This window comes from Heterodontus francisci, chromosome 13, assembly GCF_036365525.1.
Source record: "Heterodontus francisci isolate sHetFra1 chromosome 13, sHetFra1.hap1, whole genome shotgun sequence".
Lineage (NCBI taxonomy): Eukaryota > Metazoa > Chordata > Chondrichthyes > Heterodontiformes > Heterodontidae > Heterodontus > Heterodontus francisci.
The window spans coordinates 71399132-71419585 of NC_090383.1; the positions used below are offsets into that span (position 1 = coordinate 71399132).

General features: G+C 43.1%; 1 protein-coding gene across 13 annotated transcripts in view; it reads left to right on the forward strand.

Annotated features, from left to right (window-relative positions):
* The window catches only part of nrxn1a (neurexin 1a), a 2153831-nt gene that overhangs the window by 2107818 nt on the left and 25559 nt on the right, over positions 1 to 20454 (forward strand). For all 13 annotated transcript variants that reach the window (XM_068044956.1, XM_068044955.1, XM_068044958.1 and 10 more), the window contains one exon: positions 6380 to 6467. In XM_068044956.1, coding sequence (XP_067901057.1) covers positions 6380 to 6467 — 88 coding nt within the window. The remainder of the gene's footprint in view (positions 1 to 6379; positions 6468 to 20454) is intronic.

Sequence of the window (20454 nt, forward strand, 5' to 3'; positions counted from 1 at the left end):
GGCGGGTTTGCAGACGAGCAGGGAACCCCATGGAGCTGTCAGGTAAGTAATTTCAATTCGTAAACCTCTAATTAATTCCAGATTTAACCCAACATTCTGGTTTTAACAGCTAGCGCATGGGTTTCCCAAGCTGTATGGAACTCACAAGGGTCAACTAGGCGATTGCACAGTAGGGAGTGCAAATTCAGTGAAACTGTCAGGCTCAGGAGCTTTCAAACAGTGAAAATGACCAGCTGCAGCCATGCCTAGATGAGAAGCAGCTGCTCATAGCACTTCTTCTCAGTTTGTGCTTTCATTGCTTGGCAGATGATTTCCAACTTCTTGGAAGTCAGGTCATCTGTCTTATACTTTGTACCAATGTCAGCTGTGGCTCAGTTGGTAGCACTCTTACCTCTGAATTATCAAAGTTCTGGGTTCAAATCCCATTGCAGAGTTTCAACACAAAATTTAAGGCTAACATTCCGGTACAGTATTGAGGGAGTGCTGCACTGTTGGAGGTGCTCAATTTCAGATAAGATGTTAAATTGAGGCTCTATCTGTCTGCTTGGATAGATGTAAGTGATCCCTTGGCATAGTTTCAAAAGGTGGGGGGGCGGGGTGGGTATATTTATCCCTCAATCAACATTACAGAAACAAAGACTATCTGGTCATTATCACCTTGCTGTTGGTAGGTGTTTGCTGTGTGCAAATTGGCTGCTGTGTTTCCTACATTATAACAGTGGTTGTTCTTCATTGGCTGTAAAGTGCTTCAAGACCTTTGGTCATAAAAGGTGCTATATAAATGCAAGCATTTCTTGATCTGCACTATGCTGCTGCCATTCTTCATGGAAGTGCTTATGCAGCTTTACCATGGCCCTTTAATGAGGAACAATAGGAGCAGCCATGCCAACACCAACTGCCTCCTCTTGAGCCCTGTGCCACTCCACAGGACAGAGGGGATAGACACAGAGATTCAGCACATTGTCTACAGGCATAGGATTTACTCTGTTAACATATGTGAGACCAGTGCCTCAGGAGGCTCAGACTCTCATGGCAGATTGTTGGTGATATCTGCGGCCTTCTGGAACAAGTGAGCACACATTGCCAGTGATCGTCAAGGTGACTATCACTGGCGCACCACTCCCTCCCCACCTTCCATTCCTTGGCTTCTCCCTGGAGCTCTGCACTCTCTCCTGCAAGTAGAGAAAGCATAGAGTTGTGAGTGTGAGCAATAGATTATATGGAGAGGAGGGAAGGATGACCTTTGTGGAGGGTAACTGCGAGGCATGGATGTGAGATGGTACAAAGATGACCATGTGTTTCAGGTTGGCTGTTTGGGTGGAGATGTGAGGTGTCTGGAGAGAGAGGGTTGAGTGGAGCTGCAAGCTGTGTTAATCTGCTTGTGCAGGAGAATGCTGGGAAAGATAGGGGCTTGGTACTTAAAAGTGTTAAGCAACTCATCTTTCCTGAGGTCCTTGAACCTCTTGTTGCACTGTTTCCATTTTTGTTGGACCAGAATCCTGCTGCTGACTTCTTTGACCACTTATATCCATGCCTGAGTACTCCAGTTCCTGCTGCAGGACCTTCAGTTAAGACTCCAAGAATCTGGGACAGCCTTCCCAATTCTCCTCTGCATTACTGTGGTTGCTGCAGCCGCAAGCATCAGTGTATGGTTCAGCCATTCTTACCCTAGTCGGGGTCCCTTGAACTGGAAATTCTTCTTTTGACAGATTCAGCATGTCATCTCGTCTGCCCTCTCAGGTCTAGAAACCCGGAAGTGGGATGCTAATGCTGTGGCTAAGTTAAAGAGCCATGTAAAGCCTGCTTCAATTATGAATGGGTTCCCAACCTGCTACCAGCCTTCGTGCTGTGTGTGGGTCTGTTTGGATAAAATTCTGCCCTTCATGTTTATTCCCAAATATTTTAACTGAACCTCTGATGAAATGTTACTTGAGCGATGAGTCCTTTTGCCCGTCTCTTTGCCAGGTCATGTTGAGTGGATAGTGTAAATCGGTGAACTAAAGGTCCTAGTGTTATGGAGAGGTGGTAAGGGCTGTGGGTGGTTCCCACTGCTCACTTTCCAACTGACCGCAAGCATGTTTTGTTTAAAATGATGAGTCAGCCCCTGAGTGTTTTACTTGCCAAATAAACAGCCATTGACCTATTTTCTTGTAGGTTTAAAACATAAGATTAACTATTTACTGAACAATATTCATTCCCCAAAATGTTTGTGATACCACTCACGCACGCATTCATTCTCACATGCACTCTCAAGAGAAGATTGATAGAAGGTAAAGGATAAGAGTTCAAGGTGTGGTAGGTGTTTGTGTTTTATGGTAAAGCTGTTGAATCTTCTAAGTAGAACAGTCTCCTTTAAATATGCAAACCTGCATTATTTGTCATCTTGACTTGTTGAGGGGTTGTAGATTTCAGGGGGTTAGGAATTCAGACCGGAAGTGGCGGTCATTTTCAGTTCTCTACTGTATTGAGTTGAAGTGTAGAATTAGCAGGAGAGCTTCTTCCTTGTTTTGGCTTTCCACAGCCTCTCGCTGGACTACTTTTCTGTGATGTTGCTGTGATCTCTCTCTCTCTCTCTCTCCAAAGGGTTACCTTGTGAGGTCACAGTTCATCATTAATATTTCTGGTACCTGACACATGGTTTTTCTCCCCTGGTGTGACCACACAATACACCAGGATGTGGAATCCATGGCATCCATTAATGTCTGGATGAGTATAATTCTGTTATGATGTGGCAACTGCACACCTTCTTTGTTTCAGAAGAACCTGTTCAATTCAGGAATATCTCTTGAAGGTTTCAAGATGGGTGTAATTGACACCTCTTACCTAGAATATATCCTTTTGTCCTTAACAGACAGTGAGGCAGTGTTTGAATACACAAGCCAGGATGTCTGCCCTTCGGCGGCCATCTTTTGCAGCATTGTCCACTTTTTTTAAAAGGTAAAGTCAATTTTAAACAGTCCACTTTGAATAAAGTTCTTATCTTAAAAGTAGGAATATGATGTATTTAATGGGCATGACACTCGGAAAATCTTACAACTGTTTACAATGTTCTGTGTTTCAAAGGCAAGTTTTGTCTGACTATCAAATGGATTCCTGACAATAATCAGTCAACGGTATTAACAATTTGTACCACACAAGTAGGTAAGGTGCAAATGACAGTCTCTTGAAAGTTATGGCTCTTGGCAACAGATCACCAGGGAAAACATTTTGAATGGTTGACTTTGATTTGCAAGTTTTCAAATATTAAAGTTTTAAAGACATAGCTTAATTTCTAGGAACAAAGGAACAGGACTAGGCACTTTAACCCCTCAGTCCAGTTACACCATTCAATGTGATCATGGCAGATCTGTGACTGACTCCATATACCTGCCTTTGCCCCATATTTATCATTCTCCGATTTAAAATTAACAGTTGATCCAGCATTGATTACCATTTGCACGAGAGTTCCAAAATTCTACTACTCTTTGCATAAAGAAGTGTTTCCTAATTCCACTCTTGAAAGCTTTGACTCTAAGTTTTAAACTATGTCCCCTAGTCCTAGGCTCCCCAATCATTGTAAATAGTTTCTCTCTATCTACCTTATCTGTTCCCCTTAATATCTTGAAAACTTCAATCAAATCACCCCTTAACCTTCTAAATTGCAGAGGATACAATCCTAGGTTGTGTAATCTTTCCTTATAATTTAACCTTAGAATCCAGGTATCATTCTAATAAATCTATTCTGCACTCCGTTCAAGGCCAATATATTCCTCCAAGCCATCATCTAAGTTGTTAATAAACATAGTGAATAGTTAAGGCTACAACACAGATACCACTAGTCGCATCCTGCCAATTATCCCTACTCTCTGTCTCCTGCCACTCAGCCAATTTCCTACCCAGGTCAATAATTTGCCTTCAATTCATTGAGTTTCAACTTTAGCTAACAGTACCTTATGAGGGACTTTATCAAGTGCCTTCTGGAAGTCTATATATGTCCATATAACATCCAGAGACATTTCCCTGTCCAGAAATATAGTCACCTCTTCAAAAAAATTCAATCAGGATCATCAGGTATGACCTACCCTTTAAAAATTCTTAAAGGCTCTCACTGATCAGCTCAAAATGTTCAATGTGTTTAATCACTCTATCCTTAATTACAGACTCTAGTAATTCCCCAACAACTGATGTTAAGCTAACTGGTCTATAATTCACTGGTTCCCCTTTCTCACCTTTCTTAAATAATGACTGACATACACAATTTTCCAATCTAAAGGAGTGGTTCCCAAATGGAAAGAACTTTGGAAGATTGTAGTTTTATATATATAGTCATAGATTATTAGAGTTGTAGATCGATTAAGTTATGAATATGACTGTAGGTGCAAACTTTTCAACATTCCCAAGTGATTCAACGAATCACCTAGCTATTTGTTTAGCTAATTTTCACTTAATATTAGCAATTGTTCTTTTAGCTTTATGAATTCTAGTTAATAGAGCTCTGTACAATTGTGAACATGGGTGTAGGCATGCATGTCTAGAGCTCTGATTTCCCTGGGTAGAGAATGATGGAGAAACAACAGAAAAATTCTGCATGTGAGCCATGCATCATCCTAAACAGTTTGAATAAACTTTAACCTTTAATGTCCAAGGTTTATTTTTGGTGAACTCTTAAGGTAAACTGTTAGAATAAATACACTTAGAGGCAAAATTAAATGGTGCATTTGCATGAAACTTTAGATTAAAATGGTTTAATATTAGTTTATTATCTGGATTTGATTGGTACTGATTCTGATATAGAGTAATGTTGAATATATCTTAGAGGAATATTTTCTCTGTTCGATATTTGTAGCAAAATAACAAATGTGTTCTTTATACTTGCTTTTAGAATGTATTGCAATTTCACAACAAATAGCAAATATTAACTTGCATCTATATAATACTTTTAATGTACATGCATGTCAATCCAGAAATCTAGCAAAAACTAACAGCTTCAAAAAGCTCTCATAATGGACAAAAAACTGACAGCTTAAAATCACCCTAGAATTATAGATCTTGATATTTCTTGGCAAGGAGTTCAACTGAACTTGCAGTGGGACATGAATTTGTTATAAATTAAGCATCAGATATACCCAACATGCCATCACTTTTATTGCATGGGAAATATCTAAAGTGCAAAAATGCAGTTTACTGCAGTGATGGATATAGAAATAACCGAAAGAGGTGTAAGTGCTGAGGATCTGATATTTATTTTTCTTCATCATTTATTCTTCATTAACAAATGTTGCAGTTATTCACCATTTTTACATGAGGCACAAATTTTGAAATATAATGGAAACTATGTACTGCTAGATTATTTGCTGAAACCCTACTTGGCACCATCTGTTGATTTTTCTGATTGTATGCAAAATTTCTTGAATCCAACTGTGGATCCAGAGATTCTTTTTACACTACACATGGTTAATTAGTCTCACAGTGAACAGTTTGGGTTAGCATCTGACACTCAAAACTCCTTAATCCCTGAGATACTTGCAATTTTCATTAGTTTGACTCTTACAATAAAACTTCTTTTACTTCTCATAAACTGGAGTAGTTTGCTGCAGAGTTCCCTTTGAAACCCTGTTATATATCCAAACTTTGGTGTTGAGAGTGTACTGCTGTCTTTAAATTTCCCTATATTGGAAAATAAAGCATATATTCTGCATTCTAATCCCTATCTGACCTGCAATTCCAGAAGAAGGTTTTTTCTGTCTCTTAACAATATCATTGTCTGAAAGACTTATGAAATGTTCTTTTTATGTTTATCATCCCTCAATTGAGAAATCAACAGCGCAGACAATGATTTGTTGCACCGAAATGTATTTGGAGGTTTTGAGAAATTGTAACAGTGGTTGGCAGCAAAATTGGAACTCAATATTTGAATTTAATTCAAATAAGGCACTTGATTGAGAATATTATTTATGTTGAAGTGAGGATAGTGACAAAATATTGACTATATAAATTGCAGCACAAATGTCCAAACATTTCTCAAATATTGATAGTGTGCATTTTTGTTTTTTAAAGTTCTTTTGCAATATTTTAAATAAATTATTAATTCTTTCTTTTGGGCCTCCTTATCTCGAGAGACAATGGATACGCGCCTGGAGGTGGTCAGTGGTTTGTGAAGCAGCGCCTGGAGTGGCTATAAAGGCCAATTCTGGAGTGACAGGCTCTTCCACAGGTGCTGCAGAGAAATTTGTTTGTCGGGGCTGTTGCACAGTTGGCTCTCCCCTTGCGCCTCTGTCTTTTTTCCTGCCAACTACTAAGTCTCTTCGACTCGCCACAATTTAGCCCTGTCTTTATGGCTGCCCGCCAAATATTAATATTTGGAATTAAATGACACTAAATTTTAGCTTTTTTTCCACAGAGCACAGATGATTTACTGGTTGCCTCTGCTGAATGCCCTAGTGATGATGAGGACATTGATGAATGTGAGCCAAGCTCAGGTGGGTTAGGTGAGTCCATTTTTATTACTTCTTTCTTGTTGTTTCTGTGATTGTGTGCATGTTTTGTATGTCTGCTTGATCAATGGAAGGGGTTTCATTGTTTTGTCACTGTAGGTAGTTAAAGGGCTTGTTGTAGGTAGTTAAGGGTCTTGTAGGCAGCACTCAGTGGTGTCTTCAAATGTAAACAGTAATGTGGCACCTCAGTAAATGAGACACCAACACGATAGTGTCTATTGACATCACTGTGAGGCAGAGCGAGACTTAGGGTAGACACAAAGAAAATCTATTTACTTAGCAACTAGGGTCTGTTTAAACGGCACATTACAGCAAGCAGTCTTCAAAGGCCATTCAAAAATAGTTTCTATGAAATACAGCAAACAAAACTCATGATCAAAACCGCAGTCACTCTCCAGATTAAAGTAGAGTGATTTTTCCAGTAAAATGCAGTGAATGAAATATATTTACATTTTACAAATTATTTCTCCAGGAAATTGCGGTGAGTGGAATACAGTTCCATACAAATTATGTGTCTAAAATCAATCTCAATCACTTTTAGCAATGCAGGCATGATTGACAGGGTTATTAGCCAATCATCTCCATTCTGGCCAGGAATAGTGGTGTCACTATACAGCCAAACACAGTCAGACATTCAAACACACAGCTATGTAACATTCAGGGGGTAGGCACGAACACACTGATATATTCATGAATAAAGGTGGGATACATAACTTAACACATTCAAACACACATGCCTTTAGCCTCAAACATATATCCAAGTATTCTGAGACTTATACATACATTTATACGGACAATTGACCATTTAAGCAGCTACACACGTGCACTGAAAGATTCAAACATATATTTAAGGACACACACACATACACACACACATTCAGACAGGCTCCCACACCAACAAATAGAAATGAACATGCAGAAGAGATAGGAAAGCCAACAAAATTTCCTCTTGCTCTTAGCAAATATTTCATTTGAAACTCAGGTCAGTGTAGCAAAATTATTGTACACTTTCTGTATATATTTATGTAAATCTGTAACTGGGAACATTTCCAATTCTGTTTTACTTTCAATGAGTGATTTATATTCACTCAGTAGAAAGTTTTCAGGGAACATGCCAAATCCTTTGGTCTCTTGGGCTGACCTGTCAGGGATACAATCACTGGGAACTGCTCACACTGTCACATTAAAACTGTAGCAAAGAGTACAATATCCCCTTGGTCTAAATTATTTTTCACATAGCTTCTTATCTGTTACCTTTCCACAAAGATGCCTTTTTCAAAAATTTCATCATTTTCTTTTTCTTGGTTCAACTCCTGTAGCATGCTTCTTTCCCCTTGCCTCTCCCAATGCCACTTTTGAGCCAGATGCTATAAAGTTTGCAGCTGTGGCCATGCGAGATTTCCCTTACGGTCTTTCTTTCTCCATAGGAAAGCACTTAACCTCTCTTGCTGAGATTGAGCAAATCCTTCAAGGGTCAAGTAGCTGTGTGCTGCCACTCTGTGACTTATAGAGTGTTGGTATAAAAAAACTATGCCATTTGACAACCATTACTGTGATTTTCTTTCAGCTTTGTGAAACACAGTTGGAACAGTTCAAAACAAATAGAATGAATAAGATTGTTGGGCTGAAATTTGTATTGGGTGATAGCAAAATATGAGCAATCAGCAACCGTTTTAATGCTCTACCCAACATTTATTTCCATTAGAATATACATGAATATCAGGCAGGGTGTTAAACAGGCTGTTAACTCACTATTGCTGCCCAAGACAAATTTCATTTGTCGTAGAGTCATTATGGCACAGAAGGAGGCCATTTGGCCCATCGAATCAGTTCCAGCTCTCTGTTGAGCAATTCAGTCAGCCCCATTCCCCCTCTCTATCCCCATAACCCTGCAAGTTTATTTCCCTCAAGTGCCCATCCAATTTCCTTTGGAAATCATTCATCGGCTTCGCTTCCACCACCCTCGTAGGCAGTGAATTGCAGGTCATCACAGCGTAAAAAAGTTCTTCCTCACATCTCCTGCCCAAAACCTTAAATCCCCTAGTCCTTGTACCATCAGCTAAAGGGAACAGCTTTTCTTTGTCCACCTTATCTAAACCTGTCATAATCTTGTACACCTCTGTCAAATCTCCTTTCAATCTCCTTCGCTCCAAGGAAAACAACATAAGAACATACATACAAACATATGAATTAGGAACAGGAATAGGCTACTCGGCCCCTCAAGCCTGCTCCGCCATTCAATAAGTTCATGGCTGATCTGATTATTCCACATTTCCACCTACCCCAATCTAACTTTGTAGCTAAAAGCCCTCATCCCTGGAAAATTTTGGTAAATTTCCTCTGCACCCTCTTAAGGACCCTCACCTCCTTCCTAAGGTGTGGTGACCAGAACTGGACACAATACTCTAGTTGTGGCCTAACGAGACCTTTATGAAGATTCAGCACAACTTCCCTGTTTTTGTACTCAACACCTCTACTTATGAAGCCCAAGATCCCATATGCTTAGCTAACTACTCTCTCAGTATATCCTGCCGCATTCTAGGATCTGTGCATATGGACCCAAAGGCCCCTCTGTCCCTGCACACTCTTTAGAACTGGCATTTTTATTTAAAAGCAATGGCAGGAACAGAGCAGGTGGATGCTTAAACCCAGCCCTCGGGTTGACGCGCTGGTTTCCCAATGTGAAACTGAAATGCTGGAAGTTTAAAAGGCTCTGAGCAGAGAAGGAAGAGGCAACCTGCCCGAAATATATAAATGGCCAGTTAGGATAACGAGCTTGTTGTCAGCTTGTTAAGGGCCAGTTTGGAATTTTCTTATGAAGGCATGGGATCCAGGCAGGGTCTCAACCATGACAGGGAGGAGGAGGTGGTAAAACAGTGGGGAGCAAGTCAGGACAGCAGCAAAATGCACCATAAAAGAGGGAAGGTTCAGAGAAGACCCTCATTCACAGGCAGCCAGTTGTACAATATCAGGAGAATTTTCTGTAATATCTCTTGACTCTGGAAGAGTCTGTTTTGGGGGAGCCATTTTTGTGGGGTGGATAGGTCCTTCGGCATATCGGCCTCATGGGTTCAGGAAGAACTCCAAACTCCAGTTGCAAGGAAGGAAGGACATAACAGGAAGTGAGATTAAACTATTGCAAGATAAGATTGACTAGCGATGAGGAGTAGTATCAGCAGGGGCAGAGGCAAACCCCTGGGTAACGGGGCATAGGGGTGAGGACTGAGGGGTAGGAAGGCAAGAAAGGTGATACCCTCAGTATAGGGTCTACTGCCAAAGGAGAAGCTACCTGGACATGTCGAAGCATCAGTGCCACAGAAGGCTGCGCCTGTCCAGGCAGATGGTTGCTGACTTGTGTGCCCTCGTTGAGGGTCATCCAAAGTTCACAGGAACTGTCGTCAGTTACAGTGGCCTTGTGTTGTTTTGCAACCAGTTCCTTCCAGGGAGTTGCAGCGGACATTGGTGACATATTGCAGGCAGCAGCGCCATTGCATCACAGAGCGAATGGATGCTCTGTTCGAGAGGCCAGGGGATTACATTGAATTCTGGGTGGATAGCAGCACTCAAGCTCAAAGGGTAGTGGGAGTTGCATCCCTCACTGGATTCCCTCTGGTGCAGGGATCATCAGTTACACTCATGTGGCCATCAAGACACCGGCTGACTAGCCAGGGAGATTCCTCAATAGGAAGGGATTCCACTCCCTAAACATTCAGCTGAAAAGTGACCACAATAAGTGCTTTATGCAGGTGTGTGCATGCTATCCTGGAAGCTGCCATGGCACCTTCATCCTCTGGCAATCACAGGTGCCACAGCTCTTCATGGACCCATTGGAAATCCATGGATGGCTGTTAGCAGATAACGCTTATCCCTTGAAGAGATGGCTGATGACACTGGTGCGTTATTCAATCATGGAGGCTGAGAGACGCTACAAGCAATGCCAACATGAGCATAAGGCTCATCATTGATCCGGCTATCGGCTTCATGGAGGTGAGGTTCAGGTGCCTTGACCAGTCGGGTGACGTCCTCCAGTACATTCCCTCAAGGGTCTTGCACATTGTGGTTGGCTGCTGAGCTCTCCATAACATGACCCTCCAGAGAGGTGCAGACCTTGCAGAGGGAGAAGCAACAGAACGTCACCCCTCCTCGGAGGATGAAGAACAGGAGGAAGAGGAGGAGAAAGATGAGGAGGAGGCTGAAGCAGAGCTGGAGTTCCCATGCTTTGCAGGATGTTGGAGTGTGGAAATAAACGAGTTGTTGGGTTCCTGACCCCAGAATTGAAATTCCATTCCACTATATTGCCTCTCCCTATCCCTTCTGCCAAAATGCATCATCTCACATTTCTCTGTGTTAAATTCCATTTGCCACTTGTCTGCCCACTCTGCTAGCCCTATTATTGTCTTGTTTCAGTCAATTTGAATCATCCTCACTGTTTGCCACTCCTCCAAGTTTGGTATTATGGGCAAATTTAGAAATTTTACTCTGTATTCCAATTTCCAAGACATTTAGATGTATCAGAAAAAGCAGTGGTCCTTGCACTGAATCTTGGGGATCCCTCCTGTCTACCATCCTCCAATCTGTAAAACAACCATTTACGAGGACTGGCTGTTTTCTGTCCTTAAGCCAATTTTTTTTATCCAAGCTGACACTGATCCTGTTATTCCATGAGCCTCAATATGTGTATTGAAATGAATTCTATACACCCAGTGGCCTAACAATTCACTCTCTAACCACTCTGCATTGGAAAATTCCTCATATTATTCCTACAAAGCTCACTTAAAAGTGAATTTTTAAATCAATTTTGTCAACTTTCTCCCATTTTCTTTCCACTTTCCTCAATGCATTGACTTTTTCACGATTATAATTTCACAGGTGCCAGAAACCCTCTACTACCCCACCCAAGTAATAATTCTTCCTCAGCATTTCCTGTTTTTATTTCAGATTTCCAGCATCTGCAGTATTTTGCTTTTATTATAATAATTCTTCATGTGGGAGCACAGGTGATGAGTTTTGCCAAGCTATTCATGCATAGGAGGTTATCACAGTCAACCCTGATCATGTCGTCACCCAAGAACACTTTCCAGAGGAGCAATAGATGCTAAGGCATAGACAGAACCCTGGATTGCCCCCACCCACATCTCCTTTCACCAAGGGACACTGGGAAATTTGTAGCATCTAAACTAATGCTCTGGTTGACATCAATCCACTAATAAAAGACCTGCAATAAAACCAACAATCTCCTAGAATCTATTTTAAAGAATGTGATAAATGGACACTTGGATAATAATGATCTGATTGGACATAGTCAACATGGATTTATGAATGGGAAATCATATTTGATGAACCTGCTGGAGTTTTTTGAGAATGTTACTAACAGAATTGATAAAGGGGAGTCGGTGGACGTGGTATACTTGGATTTTCAGAAGGCTTTTGATAAAGTCCTCCACAGGAGATTGGTTATCAAAATTAAAGCGCATGGAATAGGATATAATATACTGGCATGGATTAAGGATTGGTTAACAGGCAGAAAGCAGAGAGTAGGAATAAACAAGTCATTCTTGTGTTGGCAGGCTGTGACTAGTGGGGTACCGCAGGGATCAGTGCTTGAGCCCCAGCTGTTCACAATGATTTGGATGTGGGGACCAAATGTAGTATTTCCAAATTTCCGGATGACAGAAAACTAGGTGAGAATGTGTGTTGTGAGGAAGATGCAAGGCGGCTTCAAGGGGATTTGGACAGACTTAGTGAGTGGGCAAGAACAGGACAGATGGAATATAATGTGGAAAAATGTGAGGTTATCCATTTTGGTAGAAGGAATAGATGTGCAGAGTATTTCTTAAATGATGAGAGATTAGAAAGTGTAGATGTACAAAGGGACCTGGGTGTCCTTGTCAATAAGTCACTGAAAACTAACATGCAGGTGCAGCAAGCAATTAGGAAGGCTAATGGTATGTTGGCCTTTATCACAAGAGGATTTGAGTACAGAAGTATTGAAGTCTTGCTTCAGTTGTATAGAACCTTGGTTAGACCGTACCTGGAGTACTGTGTGCAGTTTTGGTCCCCTTACCTTAGGAACGATACTATTGCCATACTGGGAGTGCAACGAAGATTCACCAGACTGTATCTGGGATGGCTGGACTGTCCTATAAAGAGAGATTGGGGAATCTGAGCCTATATTCTCTAGAGTTTCAAAGAATGAGAGGTGATCTCATTGAAACCTGCAAAATAATTAAAGGGATAGACCGGGCTGATGCAGCTAAGATGTTTCCCCTGGTTGGGGAGTCTAGAACCAGGAGTCACAATTTCAAAATAAGTGGGAATCCACTTAGGACAGAGATGAGGAGAAATTTCTTTACTCAGAGGGTTGTGAATCTTTGGAATTCTCTACCCCAGAAGGCTGTGGAAGCTCAGTCATTGAGCATGTTTAAAGCAGAGATTGACAGATTTCTAAATAAAAATGATGTAAAGGGATATGGGGATAGTGTGGGAAAAAGGCATTGAAGTGGATGGTCATCCATGATCATATTGAATGGTGGGGCAGGCTCGATGGACTAAATAGCCTACTCCTGCTCCTATGTTCCTATGTTCTGATCTCAAGAAAGAGGGAAGAAAAATGTAATGTTTTTTTTTATTCATTCATGGGATGTGGGCAACACTGACCAGGCCAGCATTTATTGCCCATCCCTAATTGCCCTTGAGAAGGTGGTGATAAGCTGCCTTCTTGAACCGCTGCAGTCCATTTGGGGTAGGTATACCCACAGTGCTGTTAGGAAGGGAGTTCCAGGATTTTAACCCAGCGACAGTGAAGGAACGGCGATATAGTTCCAAGTCAGGATGGTGTGTGTCTTGGAGGGGAACTTGCAGGTGGTGGTGTTCCCATAAATTTGCTGCCCTTGTCCTTCTGGTTGGCAGAGGTCGTGGGTTTTGAAGGTGAAGCTATTTCTTACCAAAATTATGGAAAACAATGTGACATTGCAGTTTTTCATAGTGCTGTCATCTTACATGTGCTGATGGGGATGGAGGAGAATCACAAAGTAGGATTTAAGGATGAACGTGAGCCCTGTAAACAGGCCCTGTTCCTCTACCTTTGGCCAATAGTAAATGTAGATTAAAAAAGAGAAGAGAGGTTTCCCTGCAGCCTCAGTGGATAAATACACTACATGGTGTGAAACTGAGCCATACAGACTAGAAGGTTCAAAGTTCAGTGCTGAATTAGCTAATTTCAGCTAGGATACCAGTCAGGATGCTCCAACTGGCCTCTGCAACTTGGACCTAAGGAAGAGAAAAGTCAACCAATGTTTGCACTTCTGATTGCCATCCAATGGTTGCTGCGTATAAGTGCAGATGTAGGGATATCCAAGGAGGATTTGGGAATGATGTTTGTATAGGGGTGGAAATGGAGGTGAGCATGAAGGTTTGTCGGCCCCATCCCACCCCTGAACATTTTCCTGGAAGCAGGATCAGTGGCAGAAGGGCTACCTGCATACAAGCGGCGAGTAACCAATTAAGGTAGGTTAAAGGCCAATTATCAGAGGCCAACTGGAATTTTCCAGTCATATGAAGGGGACCAGTGCTCTAGGCAGGCCTTGAGGCCTCCCCACCTACTTGGTTATATCTGCAGCCATAGGCCATCCTGTGGAGGGGTTTCCCCTCCACAATGGTGGCCTGGCAGCTGTGGCCATTTTTTTATTTAGATTTTTTTAAAGTTGCTAAGAGGGAGCCACAGGATGGAGGTGCCCTCTCCCTTGCCTATAACAGCAAGCTGCAGCTTCTTCTGTGTTGGTGCCCTCCGACATCGATAGTCTGCCTGCCATCCTCAATTGGATGCCGATCACACCCTCCCACCATTAATTAGCCCAGCAAGGGAATATCACTGCCGGGTGACCGCTCCCGACACAATGCGGTGTTGGGACTCTCATTTGACCCCCATGTTGGGGTCCCAGCCCAAAATACAAAATCCTGTCCCAACAGTCTAATTCAAATATGAAGATTGACTATTTCAACAGAATACTGCAGGGCGGATAGTAACTGAAATCATACTGGAATGAATCCCTCAGTCAAGGAGGACAAATAAAAGGGAGACAAAATGGAACTGGGGAAGAGATTATTTTTGAAAACTGAAGAAGCAATGAACTCTTGACTCATGAAGTCCTCCTTTGTTGTACACAGACCAATCAAGGCACTGTGGCAATGCCTGTCAGTCCATTAAACTGAGCCTGAGTAAAACATTGAAAAATAAAACAATTATCGAATAGCCTGAAGCGAGAGAAAAAATGTGAAGTGACATGATTGTAAAATAAAGCCATAATAAGAGCATGGCACAAATGAACAAGTCAATCAAAATAAAATCCCATTCAGTCCATTCTCTTTGTGTCACAGTTTTAGAAATTTGCAAAAACTCCTTCCCAGCATTTAAGGCTAATTGCTTGCCTGTCAAAATAAAGTATTTGTTATGATTCCGAGAAGTACTTACCAACTGTTTCATCATAGTTTGTAGCACAGGAGCTCAATTTCATTTTCTACTTCTGCATTAGTCCTTGCCAGTTTATAGCTACTTCTGACTGTCAAGCGCAGCCATTGACCCAGTGGCCCCATTTTATACATGTAGATAGATGCGGTAACATTGGACCTAATCTTCAACCTGCAGTCATCATTCAATATTAAAACCGTCTTTCATTGCTGTTTGTGGAAACATCCCATAACGTCCCCTTTTTCCATGTCCTTGTGAAAATGCTTGCAGTCATTGACATCTGTTTCAATCATTTATGCACTTGGACCTAGAAATTCAGTAGCATCACTGAGTTTCTGTGCTGGAAGTGTTCCATTTGCTATGTTGATAAAGGCTGAAGTATAGCACTCCAGGGCCTGCATCTGAAACAGGCATTAGGCCTGTTTCAGGAACCCTGCCCAAAACTGGCCTGCAGCTTTCAGGGTAACTAAGTCAATGTGCAGCCCAACCAGCAGTCTTTAAAGGATGGGTGCTCCTCCCAGCTTCATGGTAGCCCCAATGAGATTTGCCAGACCCTACTCAGCCATCTCCCTACTGCCTCTGCACATTTCCAACTGCCCACCATCCACCCACACCCGCCGGCAAATCCCAATTGCTTACCACCCCCTCCTACCCCAGGATCTGCGGGATGGCCACTGCTGGTGACATAGTGACCCTAGGCTTTCCCAGCCAGCAGATTGGGGATGCGCAGCAGGCATCCACAGCTTACGGGTTTCATTTAAATGAAGCCCAAATGTGATTAGGGCCTACCTGTTCATCGATCATTCCCTGTGCCCAGTTCACTCTGGCAGGCTGATGCTATCCAATTTCATGCTTTATTTCTGAAAATATTGCCAATATAGATTCTCAGAATGTGTTACACTATTATGCAAGGTATAATAAAATAGTATGGCATATTTAACTAATGTTGCGGAGTTAGTAAGTACTTAAACACATTTACAACTCCCATTAGAGTGATCTGGAGCATAGTTTATAAGTTGTAATGTGTTCTGTCACCCAGACATTGCTCACCCCATCCCATTTATCTTAAATGTAATAATTTGAATAATCAGTGAGAAGAGAAGTTATTTTTAGTTTTTATTCACGTTCTTATTTACAATTTTCTTTGTTATTGTAGGCAAAAATTTAAAAACTTGCAGCAAAATATTCTGGTCATACAGAGAGACACTTGTGTATGTTCTGAGACTCCGCACCATAAAATTGGATAGAAACATAAAGAATAAAAAAAAGTGCAGGTGCTGAAAATCTGAAATGAAAATAGAAAATGCTGAAAATAGTCAGCAGGTCATCTGTGGAGAGAACAGGCAAAATTAATGTTTCACTATGTAGCGGTAACACTGCTATTCAAGAAAGGAGGGAGAAAGAAAACAGGGAACTACAGGTCAGTTAGCCTGACATCAGTCGTTGGGAAAGTGATGAAATCTATTATTAACGAAGTATTAACAATGCACTTAGAAAAGCACAGTATGATTAGAATAACTCAACATGAGGCTGAAATTTATGGTTCCGCCGCAACATTAGCAATCATCGCGGTGGCTCATTTAAAGTGGACCGTCAACCCCAATGCCATGGAGGAGGTGGGCTGTCCATCCCCGGCAATTGCATCAGCAGCCTTTGTGCAGGCACTGACACAATTTTTAAAGGACTTTGAGCCCTAACATTCAATTTAATTATTTAAAGATGCAGTGCATTCAAAAAATAAAATAAATTGATCCTGACCCTTCCCCCCACCCCCAACAATCACCATTGAATTAATTACCTGCCCTCTCCCTCCCCCAAAACACTTTCCTTGTTCACCTGACCTTCCAACCCCCCACCTCCAAAGTTCATAAACTTTAAACTTTACCCCTTCTCACCATCCCCTGGACCAATGAAATGAGTCATTGGGGCGGGGGGCTGTAAAATTCAGCCCATGATTTTACAGAAGGGAAATCCTGTTTGACAAACTTATTAGAGTTTTTTGAGGATGTAACTAGTAGGGTAGATAATGGGGAGCCAGTAGATGTAGTATACCTGGATTTCCAAAAGGCATTTGATAAGGTGCCGCACAAAACGTTAATACACAAGCTAAGGGCTCATGGAGTTGGGAGTGATATATTAGCATGGATAGATGATTGGTTAACGGACAGGAAACAGAGTAGGGACAAATGGGGCATTTTTAAGTTGGCAGACTGTGACTAGTGGAGTGCTGCAAGGATCAGTGCTGGGGCCTCAGCTATTTACAATCGTATTACTGACTTAGACGAAGAGACGGAAAGTAATGTATCTAAGTTTGCTGCCAATACAAAGCTCGGTTGGAATCCAAGCTGTGAGGAGGACACAAAGAGGCTGCAAGTAGATATAGACAGGTTAAGTGAGTGGGCAACAAGATGGCAGATGGAGTATCATGTGGGGAAGTGTGAGGTTATTCAATTTGGTCATAAGAATATAAAAGCAAAATATTCTTTAGAAGACAAGAAACTTGTAACTGTTGATGTTCAGAGAGACTTGGGTGGACTCGTACAAGAAATGCAAAGAGTCAGCATGCAGATAAGGCAAGCAATTAGGAAAGCAAAAGGCATGTTGGTCTTTATTGCAAGCAGATTGGAGTACAAGATCACACATGGAATACTGGGCTGGGTTTTGTGCTGGAGGCGGGGCTCCTGGTGCCAGGCCAGAAAGATGGGGGGATCCCCGCCTCTGCCTTTTCACGCCCCCTGAAGCGAGCCCCTGGTCTCTTTAAATCAAAGTTTTAGGAGGTGGGATCCCCAGCCCTTTAAAGATGTGGATCCTGCCTCCATGAGCTGCCTGCAAATCAGAAGGGAGGGAGAAGAGGTAGGTGAGGCGGGGTCATCAGGGCCAGTCCGGAAGGCCCCGGCAATGGGGGGCTGGGGGGGTGCTCTTGCAGTCCGGTGAGGGGTCCTGGGGAGTGAATTAGTTCCTGGTGGGGGTCCTCCATGGGCCACAAATTGCCCATGGAAGATCAACCCCACCACCTCCCCCCAAGCCGGCAGGGAGGGCGCCTCATGTTACAAGGTGTCATCCCCGTGCAACAGAGACCTCCCCTGCTGCTGGTAAGATCCCAGCGATGGAGGGAAGAGGCCCTTAAATGGTCATTAATAGGCTACTTAAGAGCCTCTATTGAACTTTGGGTGGCAAGGCCGCCATTGGCCTATCCCGCCCCGGGAAGATTGTTGGGTGACAGGGAGGCAACGGTCCCTCTGCCCCACCGACCCCTGCCACCTGTTACAATACTCCACCTCCGATCCCGCCTCAGAGGGGCCCATAAAATCCTGGCCACTGTGTGCAATTTTGGTCTCCATATTTAAGGAAGAATATACTTGCATTAGAGGCAGTACAGCAAAGGTTCACTAGATTGGTCCCTGGGATAAGAGGGTTGTCCTGTGATGAAAGGCTGAGTAAATTGGGTTTATATTCTCTGGCGTTTAGAAGGATGAGAGGTGATCCCATTGAAACATTCAAGATTATGGAGGGGCTGGACAAGATAGATACTGAGACATTGTTTCCCCTGGCTGGGGAATCCAGAAAAGGGGAGCACAGTTTCAGGATGAGGAGCCGATCATTGAGGACTGAGATGAGGAGCAATTTCTTCACTCAAAGGGTTGTGAATCTTTGGAATTCTCTACTCCAGAGGGTTATGGATGCACCATCATTGAATATATTTAAGGCCAGATTTTTGACTGATCATAGACTGATCATAAATCATAGACCAATTTTTGGTCTCTCAGGGAGTCAAAGGATATGGGGGGCTGGATTTTACAGCCCCCCCGACATCAGGGGTCATGGTGGGGGGTGGGGGGGGGGGGGGGGTGGTGGGGGAATGTCTCCGGCAGAGGCTCACCATGGGTCTCAACGCCAGGAAGGACCGGTCCAATATGGCGGCGGCGGCAACGCCTCGTGGCGCCCCACCCCCACCGCTTGCTGACGGGACCAAAATTTAAATATGTAAATGTAGTAAAATAAATGACTTAATTACTTACCCGCTCCCAACATCCATTCCAGTGCCATATTGGTGCTGGTGGCCGGCATTCCCGTGCCTTCGGATCTCCGTCTGGTGATCTAAGGCGGAACACTGATGGGGCGCGGGGCAGCAGGTACGTTTCTCAGTGCGGGAGGCAGCGGGAGTGGGGTAAAACTAATTTCATTGGTCTAGGGGTTGGTGGGAAGGGGTAAAGTTTAAAGTTGATGAACTTTGCTGGGGGCAGGGTGGGGGGAGCAAAAGGTAAGTGTTTTCGGCGGGGAGAGGGCAGGTTCTTATTTCAATGGTTATTGGGGTGGTGGGAGAGGGTCAGGATAAATTTATTTCATTTTTAAAAGCACTGTATCTTTAAAAAATTAAATTGTAATGTAGGGCTCGAAGCCCTTTAAAAATGGGATCGCTGCCTGCGCAGTGGCACTTGACACCATTGCTGGGGACGGATTGCCCACCCCTTCCACGTCATCAGTGGGGAGGGGCAGTCTGCCCCGGCCATTTAAATGAGCTGCAGGAGCAGACTGCCATTTTTGAAGCTTGCTGCCAAGAACCAGCCCGGGGAGTGGGTTAGAAAGTGGAGTTAAAGTCCAAGATCAGCCATGATCCTATTGAATGGCACAGAAAGCTCAACAGGCCATATGGTCTGCTGCTGCTCCTATTTCTTATGTTCTTCAAAATGTTTTGAAGAAGAATCCGCACCCGAAACTTGAATGGAAGGGGATCTAGGATTAGTTTTTTTTAGAGATACAGCACTGAAACAGGCCCTTCGGCCCACCGAGTCTGTGCCGACCATCAACCACCCATTTATACTAATCCTACACTAATTCCATATTCCTACCACATCCCCACCTGTCCCTATATTTCCCTACCACCTACCTATACTAGGGGCAATTTCTAATGGCCAATTAACCTATCAACCTGCAAGTCTTTGGCATGTGGGAGGAAACCGGAGCACCCAGAGGAAACCCACGCAGACACAGGGAGAACTTGCAAACTCCACACAGGCAGTACCCAGAATTGAACCCAGGTCACTGGAGCTGTGAGGCTGCGGTGCTAACCACTGCGCCACTGTGCCGCCCTTTACTGGAGGGAAAACTGTGCCGAGATGAAGGGAGGTACCGTGTACCATCCCTCCGTTAACAATGTACGTTCTGTGTTTGTGAGGGAGCAATAGCACACTAGAACCCTGTGTGTGGGGAGTGTGCCAGAAAGGGCAGGAGCATTAAGGTTTTATGGATGGTGGGGACAATTGACTCAGCTGGTAGGATCTTGATGTGGTCATGCTTTGCCACTCTGAGTGTTGGCCAAGATGGGCACTTCCATGGCACACCACATAGTTGATCCAGGAAAGCAGCTGATGTACCCATCAACACCAATCCATGCCCTGTTAGGAACCTTCGAATAAATGCAGGGTTCAACTTTATTTATCACATGGAAATAGATATGGCTCATCCTCCATTGTATGATCCTCTGCACATGAGGATCCATATGCGCCAGAGGCA